Here is a 27,860-nt window from a genome sequence, read left to right as displayed (position 1 = left end):
TGGACATTTTATGAGAATTCAGTGTGGGAAACACACCTTTTCGATTTCCCCGATGTAAAACAGTGTATCTGCAAATATATCGGTACGTTTTTCCTCCTAGAAATCGGACTCCCCAAAAAACACATGGGTCAGGCTCTAACCAGAAGGTTCTAGTTTAGTTGACGCCATGTAATTTCAAAGTGAATAGTAGGTAAATGGTAACATGGTCTAAAGAGCTACTACTGATCCAAACGGTGAAATACAACAGAGGGGGCATTATTATGTCATACCTTAGACCACTTAAACTGGGCGTTGTTGGACTCATGCATTGGTTTGTGTGAGTGCTTCTGAGAGGCAGTGAGTAGCAGAGATAAAACAGGAGAAAATTAGAGATAAGAAAACTGAGAAAAGGAGGGATAGCAGGGAGAGAGTGAAACGTAGCAAGCAGGGATGAAAGGAGATCGAAGCCGTCTGTGTGTGTGTGTGTGTGTGTGTGTGTGTGTGTGTATCTGTGTTCGTGTAGCTTTGTACGTGTATGTGTGCTTTCTCAAGGTGTTCTTTTAGTGTGTGCGTTTGTGTGTCCACTTGTGTTGCATGTGTGTGTATTTGTGTTGCAAGTGTGTGTTTGGGTGCGTGCATGTGTACTTCTGTTGCATGTGAGTGTACCTGTTTTTCCTGGTGGTTCCTGGCAGCCTCCTCCTGTGCCAGCACCATCTCTCTCTCCGCTGTGATCTGAACACTCTCTCTCAGAGCCTCCTCTAACTCCTCGATACGTTCCGTCTTCAACCGCAGAGAGTCCTGGAGGGGAGAGGAAGAGAAGAGGACAGGAGGAGGAGAGAAGACAGAGGAAGACAATTAAGGATATTGATGTCGAACTACATTTAGTACAACAAGGGAAGCTTTCTTTGTGAGTGTTGACATTAGTCACATGCATTGATACAGCCCCACCACCACCCCCCACCACGCCTCACCTTGACCTGTTGAGAGCTCTCTGAGATGTTGTCCTCTCTCTTTTTGGCTTCGTCCATAAGTTGGGCGTTCCTACTCTTCTCCACATGCTCCTTTTGTTTCAGTGATGCCACTTTCTTACTCTGGTCCTTGGTCTGTCTGCAGGGCACCATGGGACACAGGAGGACTGGGTTACACACAATCCCATAGGCTTACACACATTACACTGAAGCATCACAGAGTGAGAGGGAGTTAGACAGAAAGAGGGGGGAGAGAGAGAAAGTGAAGCGGGGTGAAGAAACTGGTGAAAGTGAGAGCAGGAGGGGAGCGGGAGGGAGAGCAAAAGCAATTGAGGAGAAGAGAGGGGGGGTGGGAGAAGGGTGTGAGGAAGTCAAGCCAGTGCATAGAGGCCATGTAGAAAACATGTTACTAACCTGGAGGACTGACTGGAGAGGAGACAGAGAGTTCCAGTGAAAAGACAAGGCAGGAGAGAGAAACACAGATTCAGAGAGCTGGAAGATGAGAAGGAAGGAGAAGAGTAGGACCGTGTGGTATTTCAGAAGAAAACACCTACATTAGACGATGTAGGAGCTCATACACATTTCTATAGATAGACTGCTGTTTACAGAGACTATGAGTCAGACACACAGACACAAACAAACAGTCAGGGTCAGAGAAAGATTAACACCACACACACACCTCTCCAGTTCATTGATCTTCTTGTCCTTGTCGTTCTTCTCGTTCTCCATCTCTCTGAGGATCTCCAACAACCGGTCCACCTCCACCTGGGCCTTCCCAGAATCCTCTCGGTGTCGGGTAACTTCCCTCTCCAGGGAGGTGATGAGCTCCGACAGCTCTGTGTTCGCTTTGGCCTCCAACGTCGCATTCTGGGCCTGGAAACAGACACATAGTCAGACATACACGCACACGCAGCAAAAGTGGTCTTAGATCAGTGTCTAAGGTAAATACCTCACCCTCTTGAGCTGGTTCTCTAGTTTGAGACACGCCTCCTTCCTCTGCTCCAGAGAGATCTCCATAGTCTTCAGCTTGGAGTCTTTCTTCAGCCCTGAGGAAGCCAGGGACAACGCATGCTCCTTCAGGTCCAACAGGTTAGTCTGGAGAGAGGGTGGGGTTAATAAAATGTGTCAACAGTGTGTGTGTGTGTGTGTGTGTGTGTGTGTGTGTGTGTGTGTGTGTGTTCACCTCTCTGTCAGACAGATCTCCCTGCAGCAGACTGACTTTCTCCTTCAGATCCTTCAGCTCTTTCTTGTTGCTGTCGATCTCCTCAGTCTTCTCCCTGTCGTCTCTGTCTCTCTGCTCCTTCAGACGCTCGATGATACGCTCCTACAGGGGAGAGAATAGGAGGGGAGGCACAGAACAACATCATCACGTCAATTCAGAGCCTATATGAGAGGACTACAAACATCCAGGACAGAAACGGCATGACTTTAAATAACACACATTGCTTGTGTCTCTCTGTTGGAGTCAGTGTGTGTGTGTACCTTCTCAGCAAGGGACTCCTCCAGTGTGGTGAGAGCGGTGTCTGTGTTAGAGGTGTCTGCCTGTAGAGACTTGACTCTCTCCTTCAGGCTGCTCATTTGCTTCTCCTTGTCTCTCAGCTGCTCCTGCAGGTTCTCAATCTGGACACACACACACACAAAATTAGACGAGCTAGACAAAAGACATACAGAACAAGTCTACTAAATAGGACGTAGTATGAGGTAATGTATCCCATTGTATTATACAGCGTGCTATATAGTCGAGGCCCACCTTCTTCTGCAGGACGTTAACCTTGCTCTCCTTGACCTCCAGCATGTCCTTGAGGTCGTGGATCTCTCCGTTGAGCGTGCCCTTCTCCTCAGACATCTCCTGGATCTGTTTACTCTTCTTGTTCAGCGTGGTCTCCTTCTCCTCGAGACGCAGACGCAACGCATCCACCTGGCCAGCAGAGGGCAGAGGAGAACTACTCAGCATACTGGGTCTGTGTGTGTGCGCTGTACACTCACCAGACAGTTTATTAGGTACACCCATCAATTATCGGGAAGGACCCCCCGTTGCCTCCAGAATAGCCTGCATTCTTTGGGGCATTCTACAAGGTGTTGTAACGTTCCACAAGGATGTTAGTTCATGCTGACGCAATGGCATTACTCAGTTGCTGCAGATTGGACGGCGGTACATTCATGCTGAGAACAGCCTATTTCATCTCAGCCCAAAGATGATCTATTCAGTTGAGGTCTGCAGGCCACTCAAGTAAACTGAACTCACTGTCATGTTCCAGGCAATGTTTTTCCACTCCTCAATTGTCCAGTGTTGGTGATTGCGTGCCCACTGGAGCCGCTTCTTCTTGTTTTTCAGTGATAGGAGTGGAAACCGGTGTGGTCGTCTGCTGCAATAGTCCATCCGTGACAAAGACTGACGAGTTGTGGGTTCCGAGATGCCGTTCTGCACATCACTTTTGTACTGTGGCGTTATTTGTCTGTTTGTTAACTTGCATGATTCTTACCATTCTCCTTCGACCTCTCATCAACAAGCAGTTGAGGGTGGCCGTTTCTAAGATACTGGATCCGGCATGTCTGGCACCGAGGATCATACCACGCTCAAAGTCGCTTTAGGTCACTTGTTTTGCCTGTTTAATCAAACAGTAACAATGCCTCAATGCCCGTATGCCTGCTTTATATAGCCACACATGGCCACATGAATCACTGTCTGTAGGGGCAATCAATTTTCGTGAACGTGGTGGTTTACTTAAACTGGCCAGTGAGTGTCTATATACTTATATTGCTCGTTCTGAAATGTGTGTGTACCTCTGTCTGTAGGATGGCAGCTCGTTGTTCTTTAGCGGTCAACGACTCCTTGAGGACCTCGATGTGCTGTTTGCTATCAGAGAACTGGTTGGTCAAAGTCTCCAGCTTGGTCTGCAAACCCAGCAGCTCTGTGTCCTTCCTGGACAAGTCCTGCTTCACCTGGTCCATCTGAGACAGTGAAAGAGAGCGAGAGAGAGGGAGGAGAAGAGAAGAAAGAAGGGAGAGGTGGAGGAAGAGGACAACAAGAGCAAAAGAAGGATGTAGAGGAGAGGTAGATGGTGATGAGCAGAGGAAGGAGGGTTGGGATATGAAGAGAACATGTACAACTACAGAACAGATTGATATTGAGCTGATTGGAAGGAACTGAACCGACCTCTAACCTCTCAGAACCAAGGGGACTTGAAGCCTGACCAATATAAACTGATAGAAATGGAATTCTGATCAATGGAAACTGAGGGGAAGTGACCTCACACCTTGTTCTTCATAAACTTGGTGTGGCTGCGGTAGACTTCCATCTGTTTCATCTCCTCTTGTCTCTCCTCACAGCTCAGCAGGCCATTGGACTTCAACATAATCACCTCCTCCTCCATGTCCCTCAGACCTCGCTCCAGAGAGTTGATCTTAGCATCCTGACACACATCAGACAGAGAAGGGGTTTAATGCAATAGGGCTGTCCGACAAAAAAAAAAATCTTGGTCGACCAAGTCGTTCTTTCGTCGTTGTTCTTTCGACCAATCGATTGGTCTAAATTTTAAAATGGGTATTTTTCCATAGATAGACACATCCTATGTGTTTTAATCAAATCAACTACATGCATTGAGCTTGTCTGATACTTGAAGAACACTGTTTTATGAAATAATTAAGACATACGAATGACTAGAGGGAGTCTGACTGCAATTGATTTGATTGTGCCGGATTCAGACTTGCTGTGTTGTGTTAAAATGACAGCGAGTGACTGTGTGACTAGCACCACCCATAATTACTGCCATTTCTGATCCCTAATTTGTTTAGGAAAAATGTTCCCCATTCCCTCAACCCTTGCTCTCTTTACATGAGACAGGTATGCATCGCATGCAAGTGACCAATAGGGTCTGTCCTATAGCATATCATAATCACATCAATACATTAGTTATAACAAGCTTTTAACACCGTAACAGCAAAATGGATGCAGAGGACATGAGAAATAAACTCAAAACGGGGAATGTTTACTGGTTGCTCAGGAGGTAAAGGGGAAGTCAGTTGTGGAAAATACTGGGGAAGGTGAGGAGCAAGCGCTGCGTGCATATTATTTGTGCCAAACAGGTGCTGTTAGATTACAATATACATTTTTCTGACCGTTTGGAACAATGTCAACACTAAATCAATTATAAGCATACCAACGTTTTTTTGTTAAGCCTTTTTTACAGCAAAGATGAAAAATAGACTCATTCATTCGTGAATGCAATTTCCGAAATGCAACGGTTTATTTATTTTTTACGCTAATCAGGGGTCGCTTTGATATTTTATGTTAAAACTAAAATGCTTGATTGCATTTCAAAATCATGAATGACTCATATGCTGTGTGACGACATCAACTAATACATTATTGATTGATACAGTCGCCTATATAAGTATTGAAATATGTCTAAGTAAGTTACGGTATTAAGACTAAACAGGAAGAGCTCTTAGGCCTACAACTCGATGGTGGTTATACAAGGGTGCTATACTAAGTCTACCAATGATAATGACATTACTTATTATTGTAATTAGGGATGCACGATATATCGGTGAGCATATCAAATCGGCCGATATTAGCTAAAAAAGCCAACATCGGCCCGATGTCTAATTTAACGTCAGTGTGCAAAACCGATGTCAAAGCTGACGTGCATAGCTATATAAAACGTAGGTAGATGACGTAATGACGCCACAAAAACAACAGCACTACACAGAAAAGCAGAAAAATTCTAAGCACACACTTCCAACAACTAAACAAGTTCAAGTCCAGCAGTCATTTGAAAGAATAAGAAAATTCACCGAGACAACTCAAAGGAGAAATCCATTTGACACCAAGATAATGGAATTCATTGCCCTTGACAATCAACCGTTCTCTGTCGTGGATGATGTTGGCTTCCGCTGACTGGTCGAGCCCCGGTGCACACTACCAAGTTACACAGTATTGTTGAAACACATCATTGAGTACTTGCTATGGGCGTCACTGATATTAGCTTCACGACTGACATTTGGACCAGCGATGTCAGCCTCATGAGCATGCTGAGTCTGACAGCACAGAGGGTCGACGAGGATTTCACACTGAGGAAAGCCGTATTGCATGCTCAAGAATGTGCTGGTTCTCATACCGCTGCTGCCATTTCAATGGCATTTGAGAACATGTTTGAAACATGAACAAACTCTTAGCTCCATTCAAACAACTGACTCGGGAAATAAGCTAATCAACTGTGTCTGCAGCAGACGTGATACCCTCTGTCATGGCATTGAAACGCCTGCTCAACAAAACTGTCGACACAACCGTGGGGTTAAAACTTACAAAAGTACTCAAGACTGTGAACAAGCGATTCGGTGGCATTCTCTCTGAGCTTCTACTGTGTCGCCACCATGCTCGATGCTAGGTACAAGGACCTCTACTTCAATGCAGACAAGAAACAGGGTTTATGTGAAATGTTAGACACAGCTGGACAAGATAGAAACGGACACAGTGACAGTGCGCACCGAGGAAGCGAGACTACGGACAGACAGAGCTGAAACTTCACTGCTTGACATGTATGATGAAATCCTGGTTGAGAATGAAACGACTGAACAATTGAACAACGAAACAGCACAGCAAGTAAGTGAAAGAAATAGGTTTTGATTAGGCTTTACTGGTAATGGGGACATAGGTAAATGCCAACAAAATAACTTTTTGGTTAGTTTGGTGTGTAACCTTTATTTAACTAGGCAAGTCAGTTAAGAACAAATTCTTATTTACAATGACGGCCTACCCCGACCAAACACGGACGAAGCTAGGCCAATTGTGCGCCACCCTATGGGACTCCCAATCACTGCTGGATGTGATACAGGCTGGATTCGAATCAGAGACTGTAGTGACGCATCTTGCACTGAGATGCAGTGCCTTAGACCGCTGCGTCCATGTGTGTGTTATAACCATTTCACTGTCCTAGAATGTTTAAAAGGCCACTAAAATTTTAAATATCGGTTATCACTATAATTTTTGGGGGCAAGGAAAATATCGGATATCGGTATCGGGCAAAAATGTAATATCGGTGCATCCCTAATTGTAATGATAATAATAATAATAATAATAACAACAACAACGAAATCAAGAAAAAGGAGGGCTATTATTTTTATAAATATTATTTCTCTGACAATTTGGGAGTGTAAACACTAAATACATAAGTAATACCAGAGAGGCTGTTCTAATGAAAAAAAGTATAAAGCCTTTATTACAGCATAGCAAAGATTAAAAACAGACGAATTTGTGAAATTGTTTATCCGACATGTTGTGGTTGCGTGAGGCTTGGTGCTGACGGAATCAGTAGGCTATTAAACAAACACTCAAACAGGCAACAGAAGCAGGATCTGTCTTATTTTTGTAGATATACAGTGCATTTGGAAAGTATTCAGACCCCTTGACTTTTTCTACATTTTGTTACGTTACAGCCTTATTCTCAAAATGGATGGAATACATTTTTCCCCCTAATTTTAGACAATTAAAGCAAGGGCTGTTTTCTCGTCTTGTCATTCTGCTGCTGCTTCTGCCGCATTGTTCTCAACACCAAAAAGCTGGTTAACTTTGCTATTATGCACATAGCAACATGGTTTAGGAAAAGGTGCCAATTCAACAGCGTGTTTCAGTACTGTGGACAGCGACTGCTATCCAACACGGGAGAAAGCGCATTTGTTATAAAATAATCATATTTTTTATTAGTGTTGCACCATTATTGTTACATAATATAGGCCTAAGCATATGCAATTTCAGTAGCACATGTCTTAAGAGTGATGGACTGTCCCATCCCCACAACCTCCACTTTGGCGCAAATCATACAGGTTTCTTGTACACCATGATTTCTTTTGGGGGTGGGGGGGCGACTGTTCGACTGAAGAAATCTCCGTCGACCAGCAGTCTATCGACCAAACAATCGACCAAATGGGGTCAGCCCTATAATACACTCACTCACACATGCACTTACAGACACACACACACACACACAGATGGGTACCTTCATGTCGATGACAGTCTGTAGAGCCTTGGTTTTTGTGGACTCTGGGGTTCCCTCGTATCGACGGTGCAGCTCCTAAAGAGAACAAGGTCGTTACGCTCCACACGTTGTCTACTACACACCACTCAATCCCTAATAGTTTGTGGTGTGACCCAACTTAAGCTCAATTTGTTACCTCCCTCCCTCGCCTCTCGCTGAGTTCCTCACCTCTCGTAGAGCAGTTGTCTCCCTGTCTCTCTGGTCCAGTAGGGACTCTAGATGGTGTCTGTGCATCTCAGCATCAGCCAGTCTCCTGGTTCTCTCCTGGTCTTCCTCTGACGCCTTAGCCGACGGCCCTGGAATATAATACAATAATATGGTCATTTAGAAGATGTGTTAATATAAAAACATTACTAATACGGCCACAGCGTGTGGGGCATGGTAACCCACCTTTGCTTTGCAGCATCTCCAGTAGTTTCTTGATGGACTCGTCCCGGGCGCCCAGGGTCTGTTTCTGGGTGTCTATCCTCAGCTCCATCTCCTCCAGGGTCTTTCTGAGCAGGAACAGCTCCTTGACCTGACGCTCGTGGTCCCCGTGCAGCCGACGGTAGTTCTCCTCCGTGGGTTCAGAGGTCAGGGCCAGGTCATGACCTTGGCTGGCAGGGTCCTGCTGAAGCAACTGGTTCAGGTCTCTCTGTATCCTCAGTTCATCCTGCAAGGCCTGGACCGTCATATGGAGGTGCTGGGGGGGGCGCCAGAGAGAGAGACAGAGACAGAGGTTATCTATTTATGTTTCACCTTTCATTTCAGGATGCTGCATAAAATAAGATGGAGTAGGGATTCATTTGTTTATTTATCAAATAGAGGGGGAAGGGGAGAGAGAAGGAGAAGTGGAGCGAAGGATAGGAGGATACAGCAACAAGTAGGACACCATCTACTCAAATCAGGGCATTCCCATCCAGTGGAATACAGAGTGAGCAAAAGTACAAACCAGCCAGCATTCATTCTTTGGAGCCTGTACTGCCACAGTTCTTTGACAGACCAGCTATGTGACAGAAATACAATGCTGTGTTCTATTCTCTCATTTGGATCAGCTGGGAGATGTTTCAGACAACAGCACAAAAACAAGTCAGTGCCTGTATCCATCGCTCTCCTCCTCTGCCACTCACTATGTCTCTTTCACTCATTCACCCTCCCGCTCACTCTCTCACCTTCCCTCATTCTCCCATACCCAGTGACTAAGTCTGACTCACTGAGATCTCGCTCTAAGAGACAACAGAGAGGCGTTTAAAAAGGTACAATTCAGCCATTTTTATCTCAAAATCTAATTTCTGGATAACAAGTAGCCCTTCACACTCATATCTGTATATGGGTTGAAAATAGCATATTTGGGCACTGATAAGCGCCTAAATGGTAACGCAGTGGCTGTACAGTAACATGCTATAAATGACAGAGCTCAGACTGAGCTTCACAGCGCTGTATGACTGACAGCCGTTCTGAACTTGAGAACTGCACGCGACAACTTGCCCCTATCCCTTCCGCTAATTGGGCAACTTTTGAAAAAGATGTCTCGTCTGAGTGAGGGAAATGCTGTAAATTAAGACAACTCTATTATAGAGAGATTAGACATTGAGTGTAATAAATACCACTTTGATATCATACAAGAAAGCCACATTTCCATATCATAAAACTAATGTCATATACACAGTGTCAATGTTGATGATCACCATGTCTGATGTAGTTACAAGATGACATGGTGTCATACCCTGGGTTGTTCAGAACAGAATGAGACTGTCTATTGTGAAGAAAATTTGCAGCGGCACACGCACCTGAATGACCCAGTCCATTTTTGTGTAATGTTGCATCTACCCCACATTCCCCAGGAATAGTCTTAACATGTTACTGAATGTATCCAGAGTATTTTTAGATTTTGTTATCAACAAATGCTGCGAAAAGTACAGTAAATGTAAAATGCACATAAAAATCAACAGTGTAATGTTTGGATTCAGTCTTGTGTCAGGTGAACAGTTGTGTCCTCAACTTTAGGCTAATACTTTTCCCATAATCTCTAAATTGTTCCCTTTCAATTGCTACTATGTTTATGCATATGCTTTTCATATTTCTTCTGGAAGAAATATTTCAATTTAGCTCTATCTATACAGGCCAATTGCCAGGACTGTAAAGGATTCTCTTTGTTGAAAAAATTGTCAAAAAGAAACAAAGAAATTGCTCCCTAGCCAAGAGCAATTTCTCAAGCAAGAATTTTGCTAGGACTGTCTGGGAGTGGTCTGAGTGGGGAGGGGAAGGCAGAAAACTAGCTGTTATTGGTGAGTTTTGAACCGGTTTCTTATTGGTCTATTAAACTAATTTACCACCTGGTGATATCACCAGGCCAAAATTCAACCCCACCAAAACAAGCTGAAATTTCAGGTCTTTTCAAACAGCTCTTACACTAAAAGGGCATTATCATTTTCACAATATTATTCTAACCTCAGTGTGGAAATGTATATAAACCACAGCAAAATCATGTTTTTGACTGCACTTGGCCTTTAAGAGATGAGATGCAGCAAGCTGATCTAAACAGAACACACACAGTAAGCAAGGCTCTGCTACAGAGGGTCAAATCTGCAGCACATTGTGGTACAATGCTATGGGCCAAACGTTCAACAAACACTAACCTAACTCATCTCCCTCCCTCTCTTATCACATATCTGTTATAGATCCACTTTAATTGTTGCCAATTAAACATACTTTACATTGAACATTCTGACATGACAAATGGTGTATTTGAGTGGAGAGGTGAGAAGTGTTCAGTGAGTAACGAGCCATGTAAATTTGTTGAGTATCAGTGGTGCTACAGTAGGAGATGGAATATGACAGCCATTTTACAGCGTCTGCCACGCGTTCAAAGACTAATAGCAGTCACTTATCACTGCGGATGAGGGGGATCAATGTCTTCTATTTTATACTAGGGATTTACAAGAGAGCTGCAGCCAACGCACACACACACTGCATACACGAACATACATCCACGCACAGCAGGTCTTTCTCTCTCTTTGTTCCTCTACAGTGGTCTCTCTCTTTCTCCCTCTCTCCCCCTCTTAACACTTGCTTTCTCGCACACACACACACAAACGGGAGAGTGCTTGGCAGTGTGAGGGGCTGGACGTGGATGGTTAGACGGACAGTAGTGGGGCATTAGATAAGTGTGTGTGTGACTCAGCAGGCCATAATGGGCTGGAACAGAAACACCAAATTATCTAGATCAGCCCATCCACTCCACTAGTCATTAAAGACATGCCTTCTGTCAGGGTGCCAGCGTTCAGAGGGGAAATACATTGATTTGAGTAGTGAAGTACAACACATGAGGTGAAACATCCTCCAGGTTTTCCAGACATCTGGTTCCTACTAGATGGTTTCACTTGTAGATGATACACTAGTCCTGAAACAGAACTGGTCCCTGTTTCTTATACACTTAATCTCCTGTTAAACCAGGATTGTGATGCCTGGAAAAGCATTGCAAGACCTAAGGCCAAAATGAGCATAATGCACATCTGCACGCACGCACACACACCTATGTTAGAAGACCGAAGGTTCAAGTGCAGAAAATCTCCCTCCCAACATTCACATATTTATACACACACAGTGATGGAGTGCTGAGCTGGTCATTAGACTAAACCAGGGGTAGGAAACTACATTTTACGAAACTACATTCAGCTCCGGGATGATTTTTGTCTGAAAGTCGTCTGTTCTTTCGACAAATTGATTATAGCACTTTATAACATGGGCTGATGTAAAAAGGGCTTTATAAATACATTTGATTGACTGGTCGACATTTTTAAACATGCATTTTTCCATATATAGACAGACCCTATGTGTTTTAATAAAATCACCTACATTCATTGGGCTTGTCTGATGTTTAAGATTAAGGTTTGATGAAATAAGACAAATGCCTCAAGAGGGAGCCAGAGATCTAGACAACCAGAAGAAAAAACATGACCCAACTATTCTCCTCCCACTCCAGCAGGGTTTCACGGATTCTGCCATTACTCTCCTGAAGTTTCCGGTGAAAAGTTGCCTACTCCTCATGTAGCCTTTCTCATGATGAATGCCAATTTATCTTACTATTTCTACCTATCTGCTTGCAAGTTATGGTTTTCATATGCACATTTTCTTGAAAGTTTCAGTTCATTTATAATAACGTCTTCCTATCTCAAAATAATTACCATGTGGTTAATCAAAATTCTATCCAAATCTAAATTAAAATGTTACAAAGCTAAAACGTAACTTCTATTGCCATCTATGTAGAAATAGCCTAAATAAAGCCAACAAATAAAATCATTGCAGCCTGCAGGTAGAAAATAAATCAGATAAAAATAAATATCCTATAAATCACATTGTTGCAGACAGGCCATGTGTAGCCAAACTTGAAACATTGCATCAACTATTAACTTGGGTCCGGCCCGAAGCTTACGCTAACGAACTTGCAACTTTGCATGAAATATTCTGGGCCCTTTAGAGTTCCCTGCTATAGTGAGCTCGGAACAGACACGGCTGTAGGCTATTTGCACAAGGGAAAATATGCAGTTTTTTACTTTGGCAGGAGCTTACCGGAGCTGAGAACCGACAACTCAAATGTTCTACTGCTTGAGCTCCTGTTGCTCCTATAGAACATTAGCTCAAAAGTATTGTGGAACTCCTGCAGCTAAATATAAACAGTAACAGCACCCAAAATGAGTACAGAAACGTATTTCAGTCCAAGACAAGCACTGATAACATGTAATCAGGTAGGCCTATTTTATAACATTTGCACTGGATAAGAGCATGACATTTTTCCCTTTCATGCTGAGTGGTTATCGAAATGGAAGGAGCTGAAAATATTTTTCAAATACATTGAGCAACTATTGTCATTCTCAATGGATGTAAAAACAGACTTTGTATGGTTGCTGTTTGAGGTGAAGCAAACATTACGTTGAGACGCTCAACAGGTCATTAGTGGTGGTGCGTTAAGCCAATCAGAAATACTATCAGATCCCAAAATGGACACATTTATATGCCTACAGTGCCTTCGGAAAGTATTGAGACCCCTTGACTTTTTCCACGTTGTTAAGTTACAGCCTTATTTTAAAATTAATTAAATATATAATTTCTCTCGGCAATCTACACACAATACCCCATAATGATAAAGCAAAAACAGGTCAAGAAATGTTTTCAAATAAAAAAATAAAAAGAATATGTAATACTTTTAGATAAGTATTCACACCCTTTGCAATGAGACTCGAAATTGAGCTCAGGTGCATCCTGTATGCATTGATCATCCTTGATATGTCTCTACATCTTGATTGGAATCCACCTGTGGTAAATTCAATTAATTAGAAATGATTTGGAAAGGCACACTCCTGTCTATATAAGCTCCCACAGTTGACAGTGCATGTCAGAGCAAAAACCAAGCCATGAGGTTGTTGCATGGCGCCGACAGAGATGGTCTCCTCGCTTCGAGTTCTAAGGAAACTATGCAGTATTTTTTATTTTTTTTATGTATTATTTCTTACCCCAGGAAATCTTAAGTCTTATTACATACAGCCGGGAATAACTATTGGATATAAGAGCAACGTCAAATTACAAACATTACAACTTTCCCGAAGCGGATCCTCAGTTCGGACCACCACCCAGGACAATGGAGATAATTCCAGTAGGCGATCCAAAACAACGCCGCCTCAGTAAGGGCAGATGAAGCGGCCACCTGGCCAGGCTCCGTAGATGTGCACATCGCACACCACTCCCGAGTATACTACTAGCCAATGTCCAGTCTCTTGACAACAAGGTAGACGAATTTCGAGCAAGAGTTGCCTTCCAGAGAGACATCAGAGATTGTAACATTCTCTTTTTCACGGAAACATGGCTCTCTCGGGATATGTTGTCGGAATCGGATCAGCCACCTGGCTTCTCCATCCATCACGCCGAAAGTAATAAACACCTCACTGGGAAAAGGAAGGGCGGGGGTGTATTCTTTATGATTAACGACTCATGTAATCGTAATCATAACAACATACAGGAACTCAAGTCCTTCTGCTCACCCGATCTAGAATTCCTTACAATCCAGTGCCGGTCATTTAACCTACCAAGAGAATTCTCGTCAGTTATAGTCACAGCTGTGTACATTCTCCCTCAAGCAGACACCAAGACGGTCATCAATGAACTTCACTGGACTATACACAAACTGGAAATCATACATCCTGAGGCTGCATTTATTGTAGCTGGGGATTTTAACAAAGCAAATTTGAGAACAACTCTACCTAAATTATTACAGCACATTGATTGCGCTATGCGCAATACCCTCCACCACTGCTACTCTAACTTCCGCGATGCATACAAAGCCCTCCCCTGCTCTCCCTTCGGCAAATCCGACCACGATGCCACCTTGTTCCTTCCATCTTGTAGGCAGAAACTCAAACAGTTGACTGTGCCTTTAAACAGCTTGGAAAATTCCAGAAAATGTCATGGCTTTAGAAGCTTCTGATAGACTAATTGACATCTGAGTCAATTGGAGGTATACCTGTGGCTGTATTTCAAGGCCTACCTTCAAACTCAGTGCCTCTTTGCTTGACATCATGGGAAAATCAACAACAACAAAAAAAATCAGCCAGGACCTCAGAAAAAAAATATTGTAGACCTCCACAAGTCTGGTTCATTCTTGGGAGCAATTTCCAAACGCCTGAAGGTACCACGTTCATCTGTACAAACAATAGTACACAAGTATAAACACCATGAGACCACGCAGCTGTCATACCGCTCAGGAAGAAGACGCGTTCAGTCTCTTAGAGATGAACGTACTTTGGTGCGAAAAGTGCAAATCAATCCCAGAACAACAGCAAAGGACCTTGTGAAGATGCTGGAGGAAACAGGTACAAAAGTATCTATATCCACAGTAAAACGAGTCCTATATCGTCATAACCAAGGCCGCTCAGCAAGGAAGAAGCCACTGCTCAAAAATCACCATAAAAAAGCCAGACTACGGTTTGCAACTACACATGGGAACAAAGATCGTACTTTTTGTAGAAATGTCCTCTGGTCTGATGAAACAAAAATAGAACTGTTTGGCCATAATGACCATCGTTATGTTTGGAGGAAAAAGGGGGAGGCTTGCAAGCCAAAATAACACCATCCCAACCGTGAAGCACGGGGTGGCAGCATCATGTTGTGGGAGTGCTTTGCTGCAGGAGAGACTGGTGCACTTCACAAAATAGATGGCATCATGAGGCAGGAAAATTATGTGGATATATTGAAGCAACATTTCAAGACATCAATCAGGAAGTTAAAGTTTGGTCGCAAATGGGTCTTCTAAATGGACAATGACCCCAAGCATAATTCCAAAGTTGTGGCAAAATGGCTTAAAGACAACAATGTCAAGGTATTGGTGTTTGCGAGCAAGGAGGCCTACAAACCTGACTCAGTTACATCAGCTCTGTCAGGAGGAATGGACCAAAATTCACCAAACTTATTGTGGTAAGCTTGTGGAAGGCTATCTGAAACGTTTGACCAAAGTTAAACAATTTAAGGGCAATGCCACCAAATACTAATTGAGTGTATGTGAACTTCTGTCCCACTGGGAATGTGATGAAAGAAATAAAAGCTGAAATAAATCATTTCACATTCTTAAAATAAAGTGGTGATCCTAACTGACCTAAAACAGGGAATATTTACTTGGATTAAATGTCAGGAATTGTGAGAAACTGAGTTTAAATGTATTTGGCTAAGGTGTATGTAAACTTCCAACTTCAACAGTATAAACTGTATTTTACACCATCTATTGCACCTTCGCCATCGCTCATCCATATACTTACACGTACATATTCTCATTAACCCCATTAGATGTGTATTAGGTAGTTGTTGGGGAATTGTTAGATATTACTGCACTGTCGGAACTAGAAGCACAAGCATTTCGCTACACTCGCATTAACATCTGCTAACCATGTGTATGTGACAAATATAATTTGATTTGAAAGGAATTGTACGTAGAACTCAGACAGGATTGTGTCAAAGCACAGATCTGGGGAAGGTACCAAAAAATGTCTGCAGCATTGAAGGTTCTCAAGAATAAAAGTGGCCCCCATCATTCTTAAATGGAAGAAGTTTGGAACCACCAAGACTCTTCCTAGAGCTGGCCGCCCAGCCAAACTGAGCAATCGGCGGAGAAAAGCCTTGGTCAGGGAGGTGACCAAGAACCCGATGGTCACTCTGACAGAGCTCCAGAGTTCCTCTGTGGAGATGGGAGAACCTTCCTGAAGGACAACCGTCTCTGCAGCACTCCACCAAATCAGTCCTTTATGATGGAGGGGCCAGACGGAAGCCACTCCTCAGAAAAGGCACAGGACAGCCCGCTTGGAGTTCGCCAAAAGGCACCTGAAGACTCTCAGACCATGAGAAACAATGGTCTGAGAGTGTGTCTAAACACATTGTGTGTGTCTAAACACATTCTCTAGTCTGATTAAAGATTGAACTCATTGGCCTGAATGCCAAGCATCATATTTGGAGGAAACCTGGCACCATCTCTCGGTGAAGCATGGTGGTGGCAGCATCATGCTGTGGGTATGTTTTTCAGCGGCAGGGACTGGGACACTAGTCAGGGTCGAGGCAAAGATGAACGGCGCAATGTACAGGGAGATCCTTGATGTAAACCTTCTCCAGAATGCTCAGGACCTCAGACTGGGGTGAAGGTTCACCTTCCAACAGGACAACGACCGTAAGCACACAGCCAAGACAATGCAGGAGTGGCTTCGTGACAAGTCTCTGAATGTCCTTGAGTGGGCCAGCCAGAGCCCGGACAAAGTCAAGCGGTCTGAATACTTTCCGAATGCACTGTATGTATGCATGTATTGGGGAATTAATATACGCTAACAATCAAAACAAACAATTCACACAATTAAGTTATAAAACAATGAATGTGCACAAATTGGCAGGAGAGAGAGCGCATTCTGGAGAGAAAAGTGGATTGTGCATCTGGGAGCATGGTAAATCCGACGTCTGCATTGGCATTGCAGCATATAAGGTGATATGGCCTCAGCAGAAGTCAGGGCATTCATATCGTACTTCTTGCGCTTTGCAGAGCAGTGCTGTTGTCAAGGACGTGAGTGTGTTTATACAAGATGTACCGCCCTCACCTACCATCAACCAATCATGTCAATGTGGAGCTATACAGAGCCTTCCGCAATGTTACAAAATTTGGGAGGCGCATTGTGATGCGGAACGGAGCTTGATTCGGCCTCTGCATGCTTCTGGAGGCTCCGCAATTACATCACACCCTCCATATGGAGCCTCTGACCACATTTTTCGGATCAAGCATAAATGGGCCTTTAGTCTAGGCCTCCACAATGGATTAGTTCACTGAGATGGCGCAAAGATATATATATATTATAAGCCAAAAGTTGGACACACCTACTCATTCAAGGGTTTTTCTTTATTTTTTTACTATATTCTACATTGTAGAATAATAGTGAAGACATCAAAACTATGAAATAACACATTTGGAATCATGAAGTATCCAAAAAAGGTGTTAAATCAAAAAAATTAACTCAGCAAAAAAATAAACATCCCTTTTTCAGGACCCTGTTATTCAAACATAATTCGTAAAAATCCAAATAACTTCACTAGATCTTCAAAGGGTTTAAACACTGGTTGCCATGCTTGTTCAATGAACCATACACAATTAATAATCATGTACCTGTGGAACAGTCGTTAAGACACTAACAGCTTACAGACGGTAGGCAATTAAGGTCACAGTTATGAAAACTTAGGACACTAAAGAGGCCTTTCTACTGACTCTGAAAAACACCAAAAAGAAAGATGCCCAGGGTCCCTGTTCTGCGTGAACGTGCCTTAGGCATGCTGCAAGGAGATATGAGGATTGCAGATGTGGCCAGGGCAATAAATTGCAATGTCCGTGCTGTGAGACGCCTAAGACAGCGCTACAGGGAGACAGGACGGATAACTGATCGTCTTCGCAGTGGCAGACCACGTGTAACACCTGCACAGGATCGGTCCATCCAAACATCACACCTGCGGGACAGGTACAGGATGGCAACAACAATGGCCTGAGTTACACGAGGAACGCACAATCCCTCCATCAGTGCTCAGACTTTCAGCCTATTGCGGACAGAGGCTGGACAGGGCTTGTAGGCCTGTTGTAAGACAGGTCCTCACCAGACATCACCGGCAACGACGTCGCCTATGGGCACAAACCCACCGTCGCTGGACCAGACAGGACTGGCAAAAAGTGCTCTTCACTGACAAGTCGCGGTTTTGTCTCACCAGGGGTGATGGTTGGATTCGAGTTTATCGTTGAAGGAATGAGCGTTACACCGAGGCCTGTACTCTGGAGTGGGATTGATTTGGAGGTGGAGGGTCCATCATGGTCTGGGGTGGTCAATGTGTCACTGCATCATCGGACTGAGCTTGTGGTCATTGCAGGCAATCTCAACGCTGTGCGTTACAGGGAAGCCATCCTCCTCCCTCATGTGGTACCTTTCCTGCAGGCTCATCCTGACATAACCCTCCAGCATGACAATGCCACCAGCCATACTGCTCATTCTGTACATGATTCCCTGCAAGACAGGAATGTCAGTGTTCTGCCATGGCCAGCGTAGAGCCCGGATCTCAATCCCATTGAGCAGGTCTGGGACCTGTTGTATTGTGCATCTCTCCTTGGTGTAAGAGTGGGGTAACATCTCACAGCAAGAACTGGCAAATCTGGTGCAGTCCATGAGGGGATGCACTGCAGTACTTAATGCAGCTGGTGGCCACACCAGATACTGACTGTTACTTTTGATTTTGACCCCCCCTTTGTTCAGGGACAAATTATTCAATTTCTGTTAGTCACATGTCTGTGGAACTTGTTCAGTTTATGTCTCAGTTGTTTAATTTTATGTTCATACAAATATTTACACATGTTAAGTTTGTGGAAAATAAACGCAGTTGACAGTGAGAGGACGTTTCTTTTTTTGCTGAGCTTATTTTATATTTCATATTCTTCAAAGTAGCCACCCTTTGCCTTGATGACAGCTTTGCACATGCTTGGCATTCTCTCAACCAGCTTCATGAGGAATGCTTTTCCAACAGTCTTGAAGGAGTTCCCGCACATATGCTTGAGCACTTCTTGGCTGCTTTTCCTTCACTCTGCGGTCCTGCTCATCCCAAACCATCTCAATTGGGTTGAGGTCGGGTGATTGTGGAGGCCAGGTCATCTGATGCAGCACTCCATCACTCTCCTTCTTGATCAAATAGCCCTTACAGAGCCTGGAGTTGTGTTTTGGGCCCAAACCAGATGGGATGGCGTATCGCTGCAGAATGCTGTGGTAGCCATGCTGGTTAAGTGTGCCTTGAATTCTAAATAAATTCCCGACAGTGTCACTAGCAAAGCACCCCCACTCCATCACACTTCCTCCTCCATGCTTCATGGTGGGAACCACACATGCAGAGATCATCCGTTCAACTACTCCGCGTCTCACAAAGACACGGCCATTGGAACCTTAACTCTCAAATTTGGAATCATCAGACCAAAAGGACAGATTTCCACCAGTCTAATGTCCATTGCTCGTGTTTCTTTGCCCAAGCAAGTCTCTTATTATTGGTGTCCTTTAGTAGTGGTTTCTTTGCATCTATTCGACCACAAAGGCCTGATTAACGCAGTCTCCTCTGAACAGTTGATGTTGAGATGTGTCTGTTACTTGAACTCTGTGAAGCCTTTATTTGGGCTGCAATTTCAACAGACCGTTCCACAGGTGTATGTTCATTAATTGTTTATGGTTCATTGAACAAGCATGGGAAACGGTGTTTAAACCCTTTACAATGAAGATATTTTGATTTTCACGAATTATCTTTGAAAGACAGGGTCCTGAAAAAGGGACGTTTCTTTTGTTGCTGAGTTTATATATACTTTTAGATGGCTACATTTCTTTCCATTTATAATCTATTTGCATGCTCTTTTTTCAAGCGATATTCTGATTCAGAATTGTTTATATTTTCTGGTTGGATTCATAGTCTCTCCACTTTAACTGTCCTAATTGCCCCATTTTTAAAACCTCCTATGATCAGGGATTGAGTCTGTTGGAGGATCAGCTTGAGCAAATTGAGTAGTAGAACCACTGATGTACAAATAGTATTTCCTGCCAAATATTAGTCTTTGTGCAATTAAGATTCGTAAGCTACGCCTGCTCTGGTTTAGGCGATCCCCCCACAAAACCCTCCTGACATTGAATGATTGATTGGAGACAGCTTGTGTCAATTAAAGAGCATTTCCTAGGATTTTCCGCCTGCAGCAAATCCAGTGGATAATGCTGGCAATACCGGTCAAAGAGAAAACCCACAAAAAACGACCAAAACACCTGGACTATAGGCTATAACCTGTCCTGTGCTTGAGGTAGTAAATTGCCGTCTACACAAATCTAGGATCAGATTATCTCACCCCCAATCCTTTCTTTCACAATTACATGGATGGAAAATCACACACACACCTGTGTCTCGTCTTGCACCACGCGGTACTGTTCCTTCCAGACAGTGATCTTGGACACCTCATCCTTTCTTAGGGCTCTCTCCTTCTTCAGCTCAGGGCTCCAGAAAGTCTTGATGGAGTTCATGGAGGAACTCAGCTTGCTCTCCTTCACCTCCACCTCACGACGCAGCAACTCGTTCTCACGCAGTACCTGAGGGACCAGCGGACTTAGTCAGTCAAACATACATTTCCATACACACACTGCAAATACAAAATGTTTTCACACAAAGCCTTAGAATAGCAGAACATTCAACATCAAAGTCAAACTGGATCTGCTGCTCAAAGTAGGGTACATGTCAAACGAGTTATTACTAACTTTCCTTATGACACCACAGCACTGAGCTTTCCTTGTCCATTGTCATTCTACAGACAGACTAACGTTACCAACTGTGGCTACTGACCTCTTTGAGTTGGGCCTGCAGGTCCAGTATGGTGTTGTCCCGGGCCTGTCTCAGGGAGTGAGGGACCGTGGAAGCCATGTGGTGATCCCCAAAAGCCAGGGCGTCACCTGCCATCATTCCCCCAGGGAGCACAGCGTTGGCCTGGACAGATGTGGCGATGTTGGGGGTGCTCGCTGCCACCCCTCCACCCCCTCCTGCTCTTGACCCGTAGGTCACCCTCTGTCGACCCATTGTGGTCATCTCTCGACCACTCTTGTTAACGTGGTCGGACATGGCAACCTCGTTGTCGCTCAGGTACATGGGTCCTGAGGTGGCGTAGGCGGCATTGAGGGATTGGATGTTCTCCATGGAGAGGGTCTTACCCCCCGCTCCGCCTGGACCCCCTCCACTGCCCCCCGTGCTGTTGGTGCGACGGTGGCCCATCCGTGGGGAACGGGGGAGATGAGGGGAGCGACCCGAACCCTGGCTGCTCCCCCCATCTCTCCCTCCTCCGCTGTGGTTGGCATCCGCTCTGCCCACGGAACGGGAGCTGCCGTACATGTTCACTGAAGCAGAGGAGTGAACGTATGGATGGTGGGAATGAAGAGGTGCAGTGTCTGAAATGTGAGGATGTAGCTTTGCCTAGTGTCTGTGTGTGTGTGTGTGTGTGTGTGTGTGTGTGTGTGTGTGTGTGTGTGTGTGTGTGTGTGTGTGTGTGTGTGTGAGATTTTTACAGCAGATCTGTGAGTTTGTGCTGACGTGTCTCTCTGTTCCGGCTTCAACTGGAGTAAGTGAGCGCTTGATTCATGTGAAATCGTTGAGCTCTCTTCACGCTCACTCACTCTCAGAAGGGACTGGGTGACAGCTGATCTTGAATCGAGAGAACAGCCATTCAGAGTCCACACACAGGAAACTGATCTGGAAGCAGGAATAGAGTTTAAACGGGATCAGCAGCAGCTAGAGATTGCCTGACAAGGTATCTCTCCTGACATGGGCATGTTTTCAATACAGACTCCTTTTGTCGTATAATATTCCATAGAAGGCATCCAGACCTTATGAAAGTATCACAATATACCTGTAATCTTGTAATAGATCAAATCTAGTGATACTGTACATAACTGGACATTTCTGCCATCCATTGTGACAGTGTGGGGGGATAATCAACATTCCAATTAATGGCAATGCATTTCTTAGCTGCTATAAATGCTGTGTTACATTGTTATCAGAAGAAACTGTCTCCAGTATCAACATTTCCAAGCAAACCAAAACAGGTAGAAGGGAGAATCTGAAGACCTGCTGAGATAATAGAACATACTCTTTCAAGAATTCAGTCAGCCTTCACAAGACCACAACATATGCAAATGTGTCCCCTTCTGTGTTTTACACCTCCAGCAGAGGAAGTACATTTCTGAGTGATGATATTCAGTTTCACTGACATATAGTACGTTATATGGATGGTCTTGAACTGCAGTAATTTATGTCTGAGATGATATGAACATGACTGGGCATTTAAACATATAAGTATCCATTCAGCATCATCAATAGTGTCTACCAGGTCTTCCTCACATTTTTGTTTTACATTTTTTGTGTCATCGGGAAAAGCATCTATCAACCCTTGATACAGTTTGGAAATCAACTTGAGAGGTTTGTCAGACTGCCTTAAAATAGTTTCAATCTTTGAAGCTCCTGGCTTGTCCAGTGTTTTCTGAGTAGAGAATAAAGTGTAATCTCAGCGCCGTCACACACTGGTCTTCCCTGGTTGCTTGACCCTGCTGAGAACACTGTCACCATCTGATCCTTCTCAGATGAGGCATGTCAAAGAATTACCTTGGTGTACATTTCTACATTATATTATCCAAGAATAGAATCAATGGTTCAATAATTGAAATGACCATTATTCCTAGGTCCCAAACTGAAGCCTACCCATCAACTCAAGATGGAACTTTGTATCCATTCATTGATTGCTATATTATACTGCAAAATTCGTAGACATGTCTTTCCTGGCTGTCTGGCTTTGCTTGGACATCTGTCACCATCTGATCCTGCTAATAAATGATGAGCATGGTGTTATGTACTGACTGTGCACCATGACAGTGAAGCCTGTAGAGCTGTTTATACCGTGTCAGTGTGAAAAGAAGGGAATTAGCTAAGGAACCTGGCAGATCAATAACTGTACATTGCTATACTGACTAATAAAAACTCACAATGCGCTGTCAAAAAACAGAATATCAGGCTACAAAACATTTCCATACACACAACAGCTGTTAGATACTGCTACCTGACTGATAGCTAGAGGCTAGAGCTGAACTGGCTGTGGTAGCGTTAGTTCATTCACTTCAGACAGAACTTCTGTTGTGAAGGGATGAAACATTAACTAACGTTACACGTCAGTTAAACTACTAGCTCAGCACTGGAAATAAATACTTTTTTCTGTTAAGTCAAACAGCAGTTACCTTGCCAGCTACATCAGTCAAAGAGTAGCCAGTTTCTGCTTTGCTTGCTTTGACAACTCAGAGAAAAAGCAATAGGAGCGCATGTGCGTTATGCTATGTATCACGTCATCTGGCTAATGTAGGGAGGAGCGCCCCTTTTCAGTTGTATCAAATGACAGCGTTGTGGCCCCAAAAATGCTACAGAATTTGCAAAAAAAACCTCACTATTGTACTATATGCATAATACATTTCACCACGGACAATTTCGATTGCAGACTCCTCATAAACGTAAGCACAGCTAGTTGGCAGGCTAGTTACAGCTAGCAGCAAAAGCTAAGTTAATATGGCTGTGTTATCAAACGTTACAATGTAACGTTTTACCGCAATATTTTTTGTTGTAAAGTAGCATCTCTTTGGAAGCACTATAATGAGCAAGGAAGCGTGCTACATTGTTTATTGCTCGCTAGATGGATCGCTACATTAACTGTGTTGGATACACCGACCAAAAGGTTTGGCCATTTAAACCTTGGGAATAAAAAAAATGGGTGGAAGATATGCAGCTGGTCCGAGGCGAGGGTAATAATACAATTGTCAACTTAGATGGCAAGACGTCTAAATTATTTAGAAATGGACAACATCTAAAATGTTTTCTTCGTTGGAAATACAAACAAAGGGCTCAGGAGCCCCCAAAAATCTCCCTCTCATATGTATCCCTTTCTCCTCCTCCATTGCTTTAGGGCTGCACATTATTTAGGGAGTTTTCCTTCATTAAAAGTAAGTCGCTCTCCCGTAAAAAACTAACACAAATTCCGTAATCGACAAAAGCTCATAATATCCCGATGAATACTAATTAATAAATACAAGGAATCGGATATGGTCAAGCAGAATCCGTTTTTGTTGATTAGCAATGAACACAATGATTATGAAAATCCCTTTAAGAGTGAACTAACGTACTTTGCTGTAGCTATGTCCGATGGGGTCAAGTCAGTTTGCTGTATCCTGCGTCAAATGGAAAACGGCTCCATATACGGACATTTTCCCTTATTTCTTCTGCATACCTCTATCCGATTTTACCATATTTTTGCCAACACAACCAGTGGCTTTCTTCTTCAGCAGCGTCTCGTCAGCTACACTAAAAAAGTATTTCCGGGTCACGGAATTTCGGACATTTTCTAAATAAAAGTTCCCCATGTAATCGTACAAAAGTGTCAATAACCTGTATTTATTATTCATGATATATGAAAAATAATTTTCTAAACATTAACAATGAACATATTTGTTCATGTTTAAGTGACATTTGCATTAAATGTGGGTTTTATAACATGTTCCAAGGTCAAATAAATGCCCCCACTGTAAGTAACTGTATATGAAATACATATTGGCTTATAGAGCAAAAACTATTCGAGGTGCAGCAGTAAAAGTATTGTAGGGAATACTCAGTAGGGTCTGTAGAATGTATATGGTGTCATTTCATGGTGCTCTGAATAACAAGGAGTGTTGCTGGCATTTTACTCCGCCTATTACATTGGCCACAATGCGCATCCCTGTATATGGAATACATATTGGCTTATAGAGCGCGCCTTTACACATTTAAAATCAGCCCACGGCCAGCCACATGTGCCAAATGCATCAGGTCATCAGGTTAAAGTATAATAATCACTGCAAAACCTAAAATATCCAAATGATTACAGGGTAAAGTGAATGGTAGCAGTACCAGGACCACCCTCGAAGGTCAGCGTGACCTGGAGGTGGACATTCTCTGCTTCTCCAAGTCCTACAGAGTTGTTGAATGTAGCTATGAAAATGTTTAATAGCAACAATATGGAGATGTATTTGCGGCGCTGCTGGAAAATAGACATAGAACAAGCTACAGCAAGAGATCTTGACTTCTGTGTCATACGAGCATACAAAAGTAATTTAATGCGACTGGCTTGTGAACTCTGTAAAACACTTATGTGGTAAAGATGATAGGTATAGAGTTAGCATGTTCACTGAGTGTTGAAAACATTACATAGACTGACCAGGTGAATCCTTTCCATGACAGACTGACCAGGTGAACCCTTATTGATGTCACTTGTTAAATCCACTTCAATCAGTGTAGATGAAGGGCAGGAGACAGGTTAAAGAAGGAATTTTAAGCCTTGAAACAATTGAGATATTAATTGTATATCTGTGCCATTCAGAGGGTGAATGGGCAAGACAAAATATATAGTGCCTTTGAACGGGGTATGGTAGTAGGTGCCAGGCGCACATGTTTGTGTCAACAACTGCAACGCTGCTGGGTTTTTCACATTCAACAGTTTCCCGTGTGTCCACCACCCAAAGGACATCCCGCCAGCTTGACCCAACTGTGGGAAGCATTGGCGTCAACATGGGCCAGCATCCCTGTGGAACGCTTTCGACACCTTGTGGAGTCCATGCCCTGACGAATTGAGGCGGTTCTGAAGGCAAAAGGGGGATGGGGGAGTTGAACAGACATTCTAAAAGTGAACCATGCAGTTGGAAACACTTTAAAAAACTTTCTCCCTGTAATACCAATTTGGTCTGACCTTTTGGTAAGAAATGTACAGACGTTTTCAGCATTATACAAGTCAAATCCAAGATAGAATAAGAAAAGTACAGCAATTAGTGAGGTAACATTCAAAAACACAAGGGTGTTATTTCTTGTTGATACAGAACATAGAATTGACAAGTGTATTGTCAAATTCCACTCTGCATAAAGCTGGCCAGAGAGACATATGTGAGAAAATCTAATTTTGCAATCCAAAAAGGTAATGCATACTGCCGCAACCCGAGGAAAGCTGGGAGAAAAGGAAAAAAGCACCAAGGCATCTCCGTAAGTCTTTTCATATTCCTCCAGCTATACATTCTAAATCATTCGGTCTTAATAAAAAGACAGGGATGAACAATGATCCAGTATTTATTGTGTTGTGAGCCACATTCAGTCAATAGATTGAAATCTCAGCAGGATTTCCTGAATGATATCAAAATAACAATATCTAGATTTGAAAACAGAGCCGCAAACTGTTGGTTCAACTCCTCTTTGCCGTCTTTGTTACATCCCAGGATAGTGAAAACTACCTTCAAGCATCTTGACCCACAATCCATGACAGAATGTTCAGATATTAAAGATAACTTTGCTGCTCTCTTGTCTGCAGTTCAGAGGCCTGGATGCATCTTTAAGCACTGTGAGTTTGAGCAAGTTTTGATAGAGATAAACATGACCATTCCATCATTGGCATAATGTTTTTATATATCAATTACTCCCCTGGTTACAAGATTTGGGCATTAAAACAGTGGTCAGTGCTATGCATACTCATAGCAGTGAAACTTGCAAAAACAGCATCTCACACAATGAGTATTACTTCAGCTCAATTTTTCAGGTTTGACTAAATACAGACACATCATCGCTTGATATTCTAGTTAGGCAATTAATCACTAAATGGGGTGCACCCACAAAATGCAGTCAATGTGATGGTGTATTGATTAGACAGACTGTTTGGACCACCACACCAGATATTCTTGTTATTTTTGTTCCCCGTGTAGCACCATCCAGTACAATGGAAATCCCAGTTGTTGGCAACAAAAAACAGATGTACAGATTAAGCTCTGTAATATCTCACTTGGGCACAAAATCTACAAGGGGGTATCTCTGGTCAGAACTGGATTTTGACACTTAAGATACGGGCAGATGACGTACACATTTCTGTTGGCACGGATAGGGAAGGAGTAGGCACGAGTACAGAAGGGGTTATATATTTCTATGAAGTAGTTAATGAGCCTCAGATGCAAACAAATTGCAATGATGTACAGTACAACCACTTGATTAAGAATCAGAGATTTATGTCATTCCACAGTATGAATAATTTTCCAATCACACAGTGGATATAAGGTGACCCATTTACATTTTTCTCGATACTACATCAGCATTTTCTGAATGCCATAAGAGATTAATTATTGCTGACCAAAGGAAACCGTCTCCTCACTTCAAAAAGGCAATTTCCCAGTTTGAAGCATTGAATTCAGCGACATTTTCACAATCCATGGTTCAAGAACAGCTTCATTACAGTGGTGTAAAGGACATAGTTGAACATTTTGTTCAGGAAATTCTACCTGCAAATTTCTTGGCAAATGGTCTGCTCTACACTCACAGTCTAAACATTTCCAGTAAGTGTGATGCCCAGGCAGTGTATAGCCAGACTACCAAACAACTGATCGTAGAACCCAGGGACATTTCTGCAGAACGCGTAGGCCAATACCTTGTTGGTTTGAATCAACAGAGCAGAGCATGTAATATATCTAAGAATTCAAAAGGCACTCAACATTCAAGCTTTTTTGTAACCCATGCTCTACAGACTTTGCTTGTAAAAATAGACAGGAATAGGATCAAATTACCTAGAAGCTTTACTCTCCTTTACATAATTAGCAAACATACATATACTATTTCTAGTTGTCACATTTTCAGATGAATACCCATTTGTGAAACTGTATACATGTCATGACCAGTTTTGGCACGTAAACTGCACTGAGACAAAGTTGTCAGTTGGCTATAGATTAGAATTACTCAACAAATTTCT

At 43.2% G+C, this 27,860-nt stretch overlaps 1 protein-coding gene across 1 annotated transcript in view; it reads right to left on the bottom strand.

The window, feature by feature from the left end:
- The window catches only part of LOC120066367 (ELKS/Rab6-interacting/CAST family member 1-like), a 38,434-nt gene extending 14,040 nt beyond the window's left edge, over positions 1–24,394 (bottom strand). Inside the window, exons 1-15 of the mRNA XM_039017686.1 lie at positions 24,238–24,394; positions 20,873–21,769; positions 20,434–20,622; positions 8,375–8,666; positions 8,153–8,280; positions 7,946–8,020; positions 4,205–4,360; positions 3,732–3,899; positions 2,698–2,865; positions 2,430–2,567; positions 2,131–2,271; positions 1,902–2,042; positions 1,627–1,820; positions 951–1,086; positions 646–777 (exon numbers count right to left, since the gene is read on the bottom strand). Of these exons, the coding sequence (XP_038873614.1) occupies positions 646–777; positions 951–1,086; positions 1,627–1,820; positions 1,902–2,042; positions 2,131–2,271; positions 2,430–2,567; positions 2,698–2,865; positions 3,732–3,899; positions 4,205–4,360; positions 7,946–8,020; positions 8,153–8,280; positions 8,375–8,666; positions 20,434–20,622; positions 20,873–21,412 (2,598 nt within the window). The 5' untranslated portion in view covers positions 21,413–21,769; positions 24,238–24,394. The remainder of the gene's footprint in view (positions 1–645; positions 778–950; positions 1,087–1,626; positions 1,821–1,901; positions 2,043–2,130; positions 2,272–2,429; positions 2,568–2,697; positions 2,866–3,731; positions 3,900–4,204; positions 4,361–7,945; positions 8,021–8,152; positions 8,281–8,374; positions 8,667–20,433; positions 20,623–20,872; positions 21,770–24,237) is intronic.
- Between the last annotated feature and the right edge of the window lie 3,466 nt (positions 24,395–27,860).

The sequence above is a fragment of the Salvelinus namaycush genome, chromosome 21 (genome assembly GCF_016432855.1).
Source record: "Salvelinus namaycush isolate Seneca chromosome 21, SaNama_1.0, whole genome shotgun sequence".
Classification (NCBI taxonomy): Eukaryota; Metazoa; Chordata; class Actinopteri; order Salmoniformes; family Salmonidae; genus Salvelinus; species Salvelinus namaycush.
Note: the sequence above shows the minus strand (reverse complement) of the source record. Positions and strands in the feature narration are given on the sequence as shown.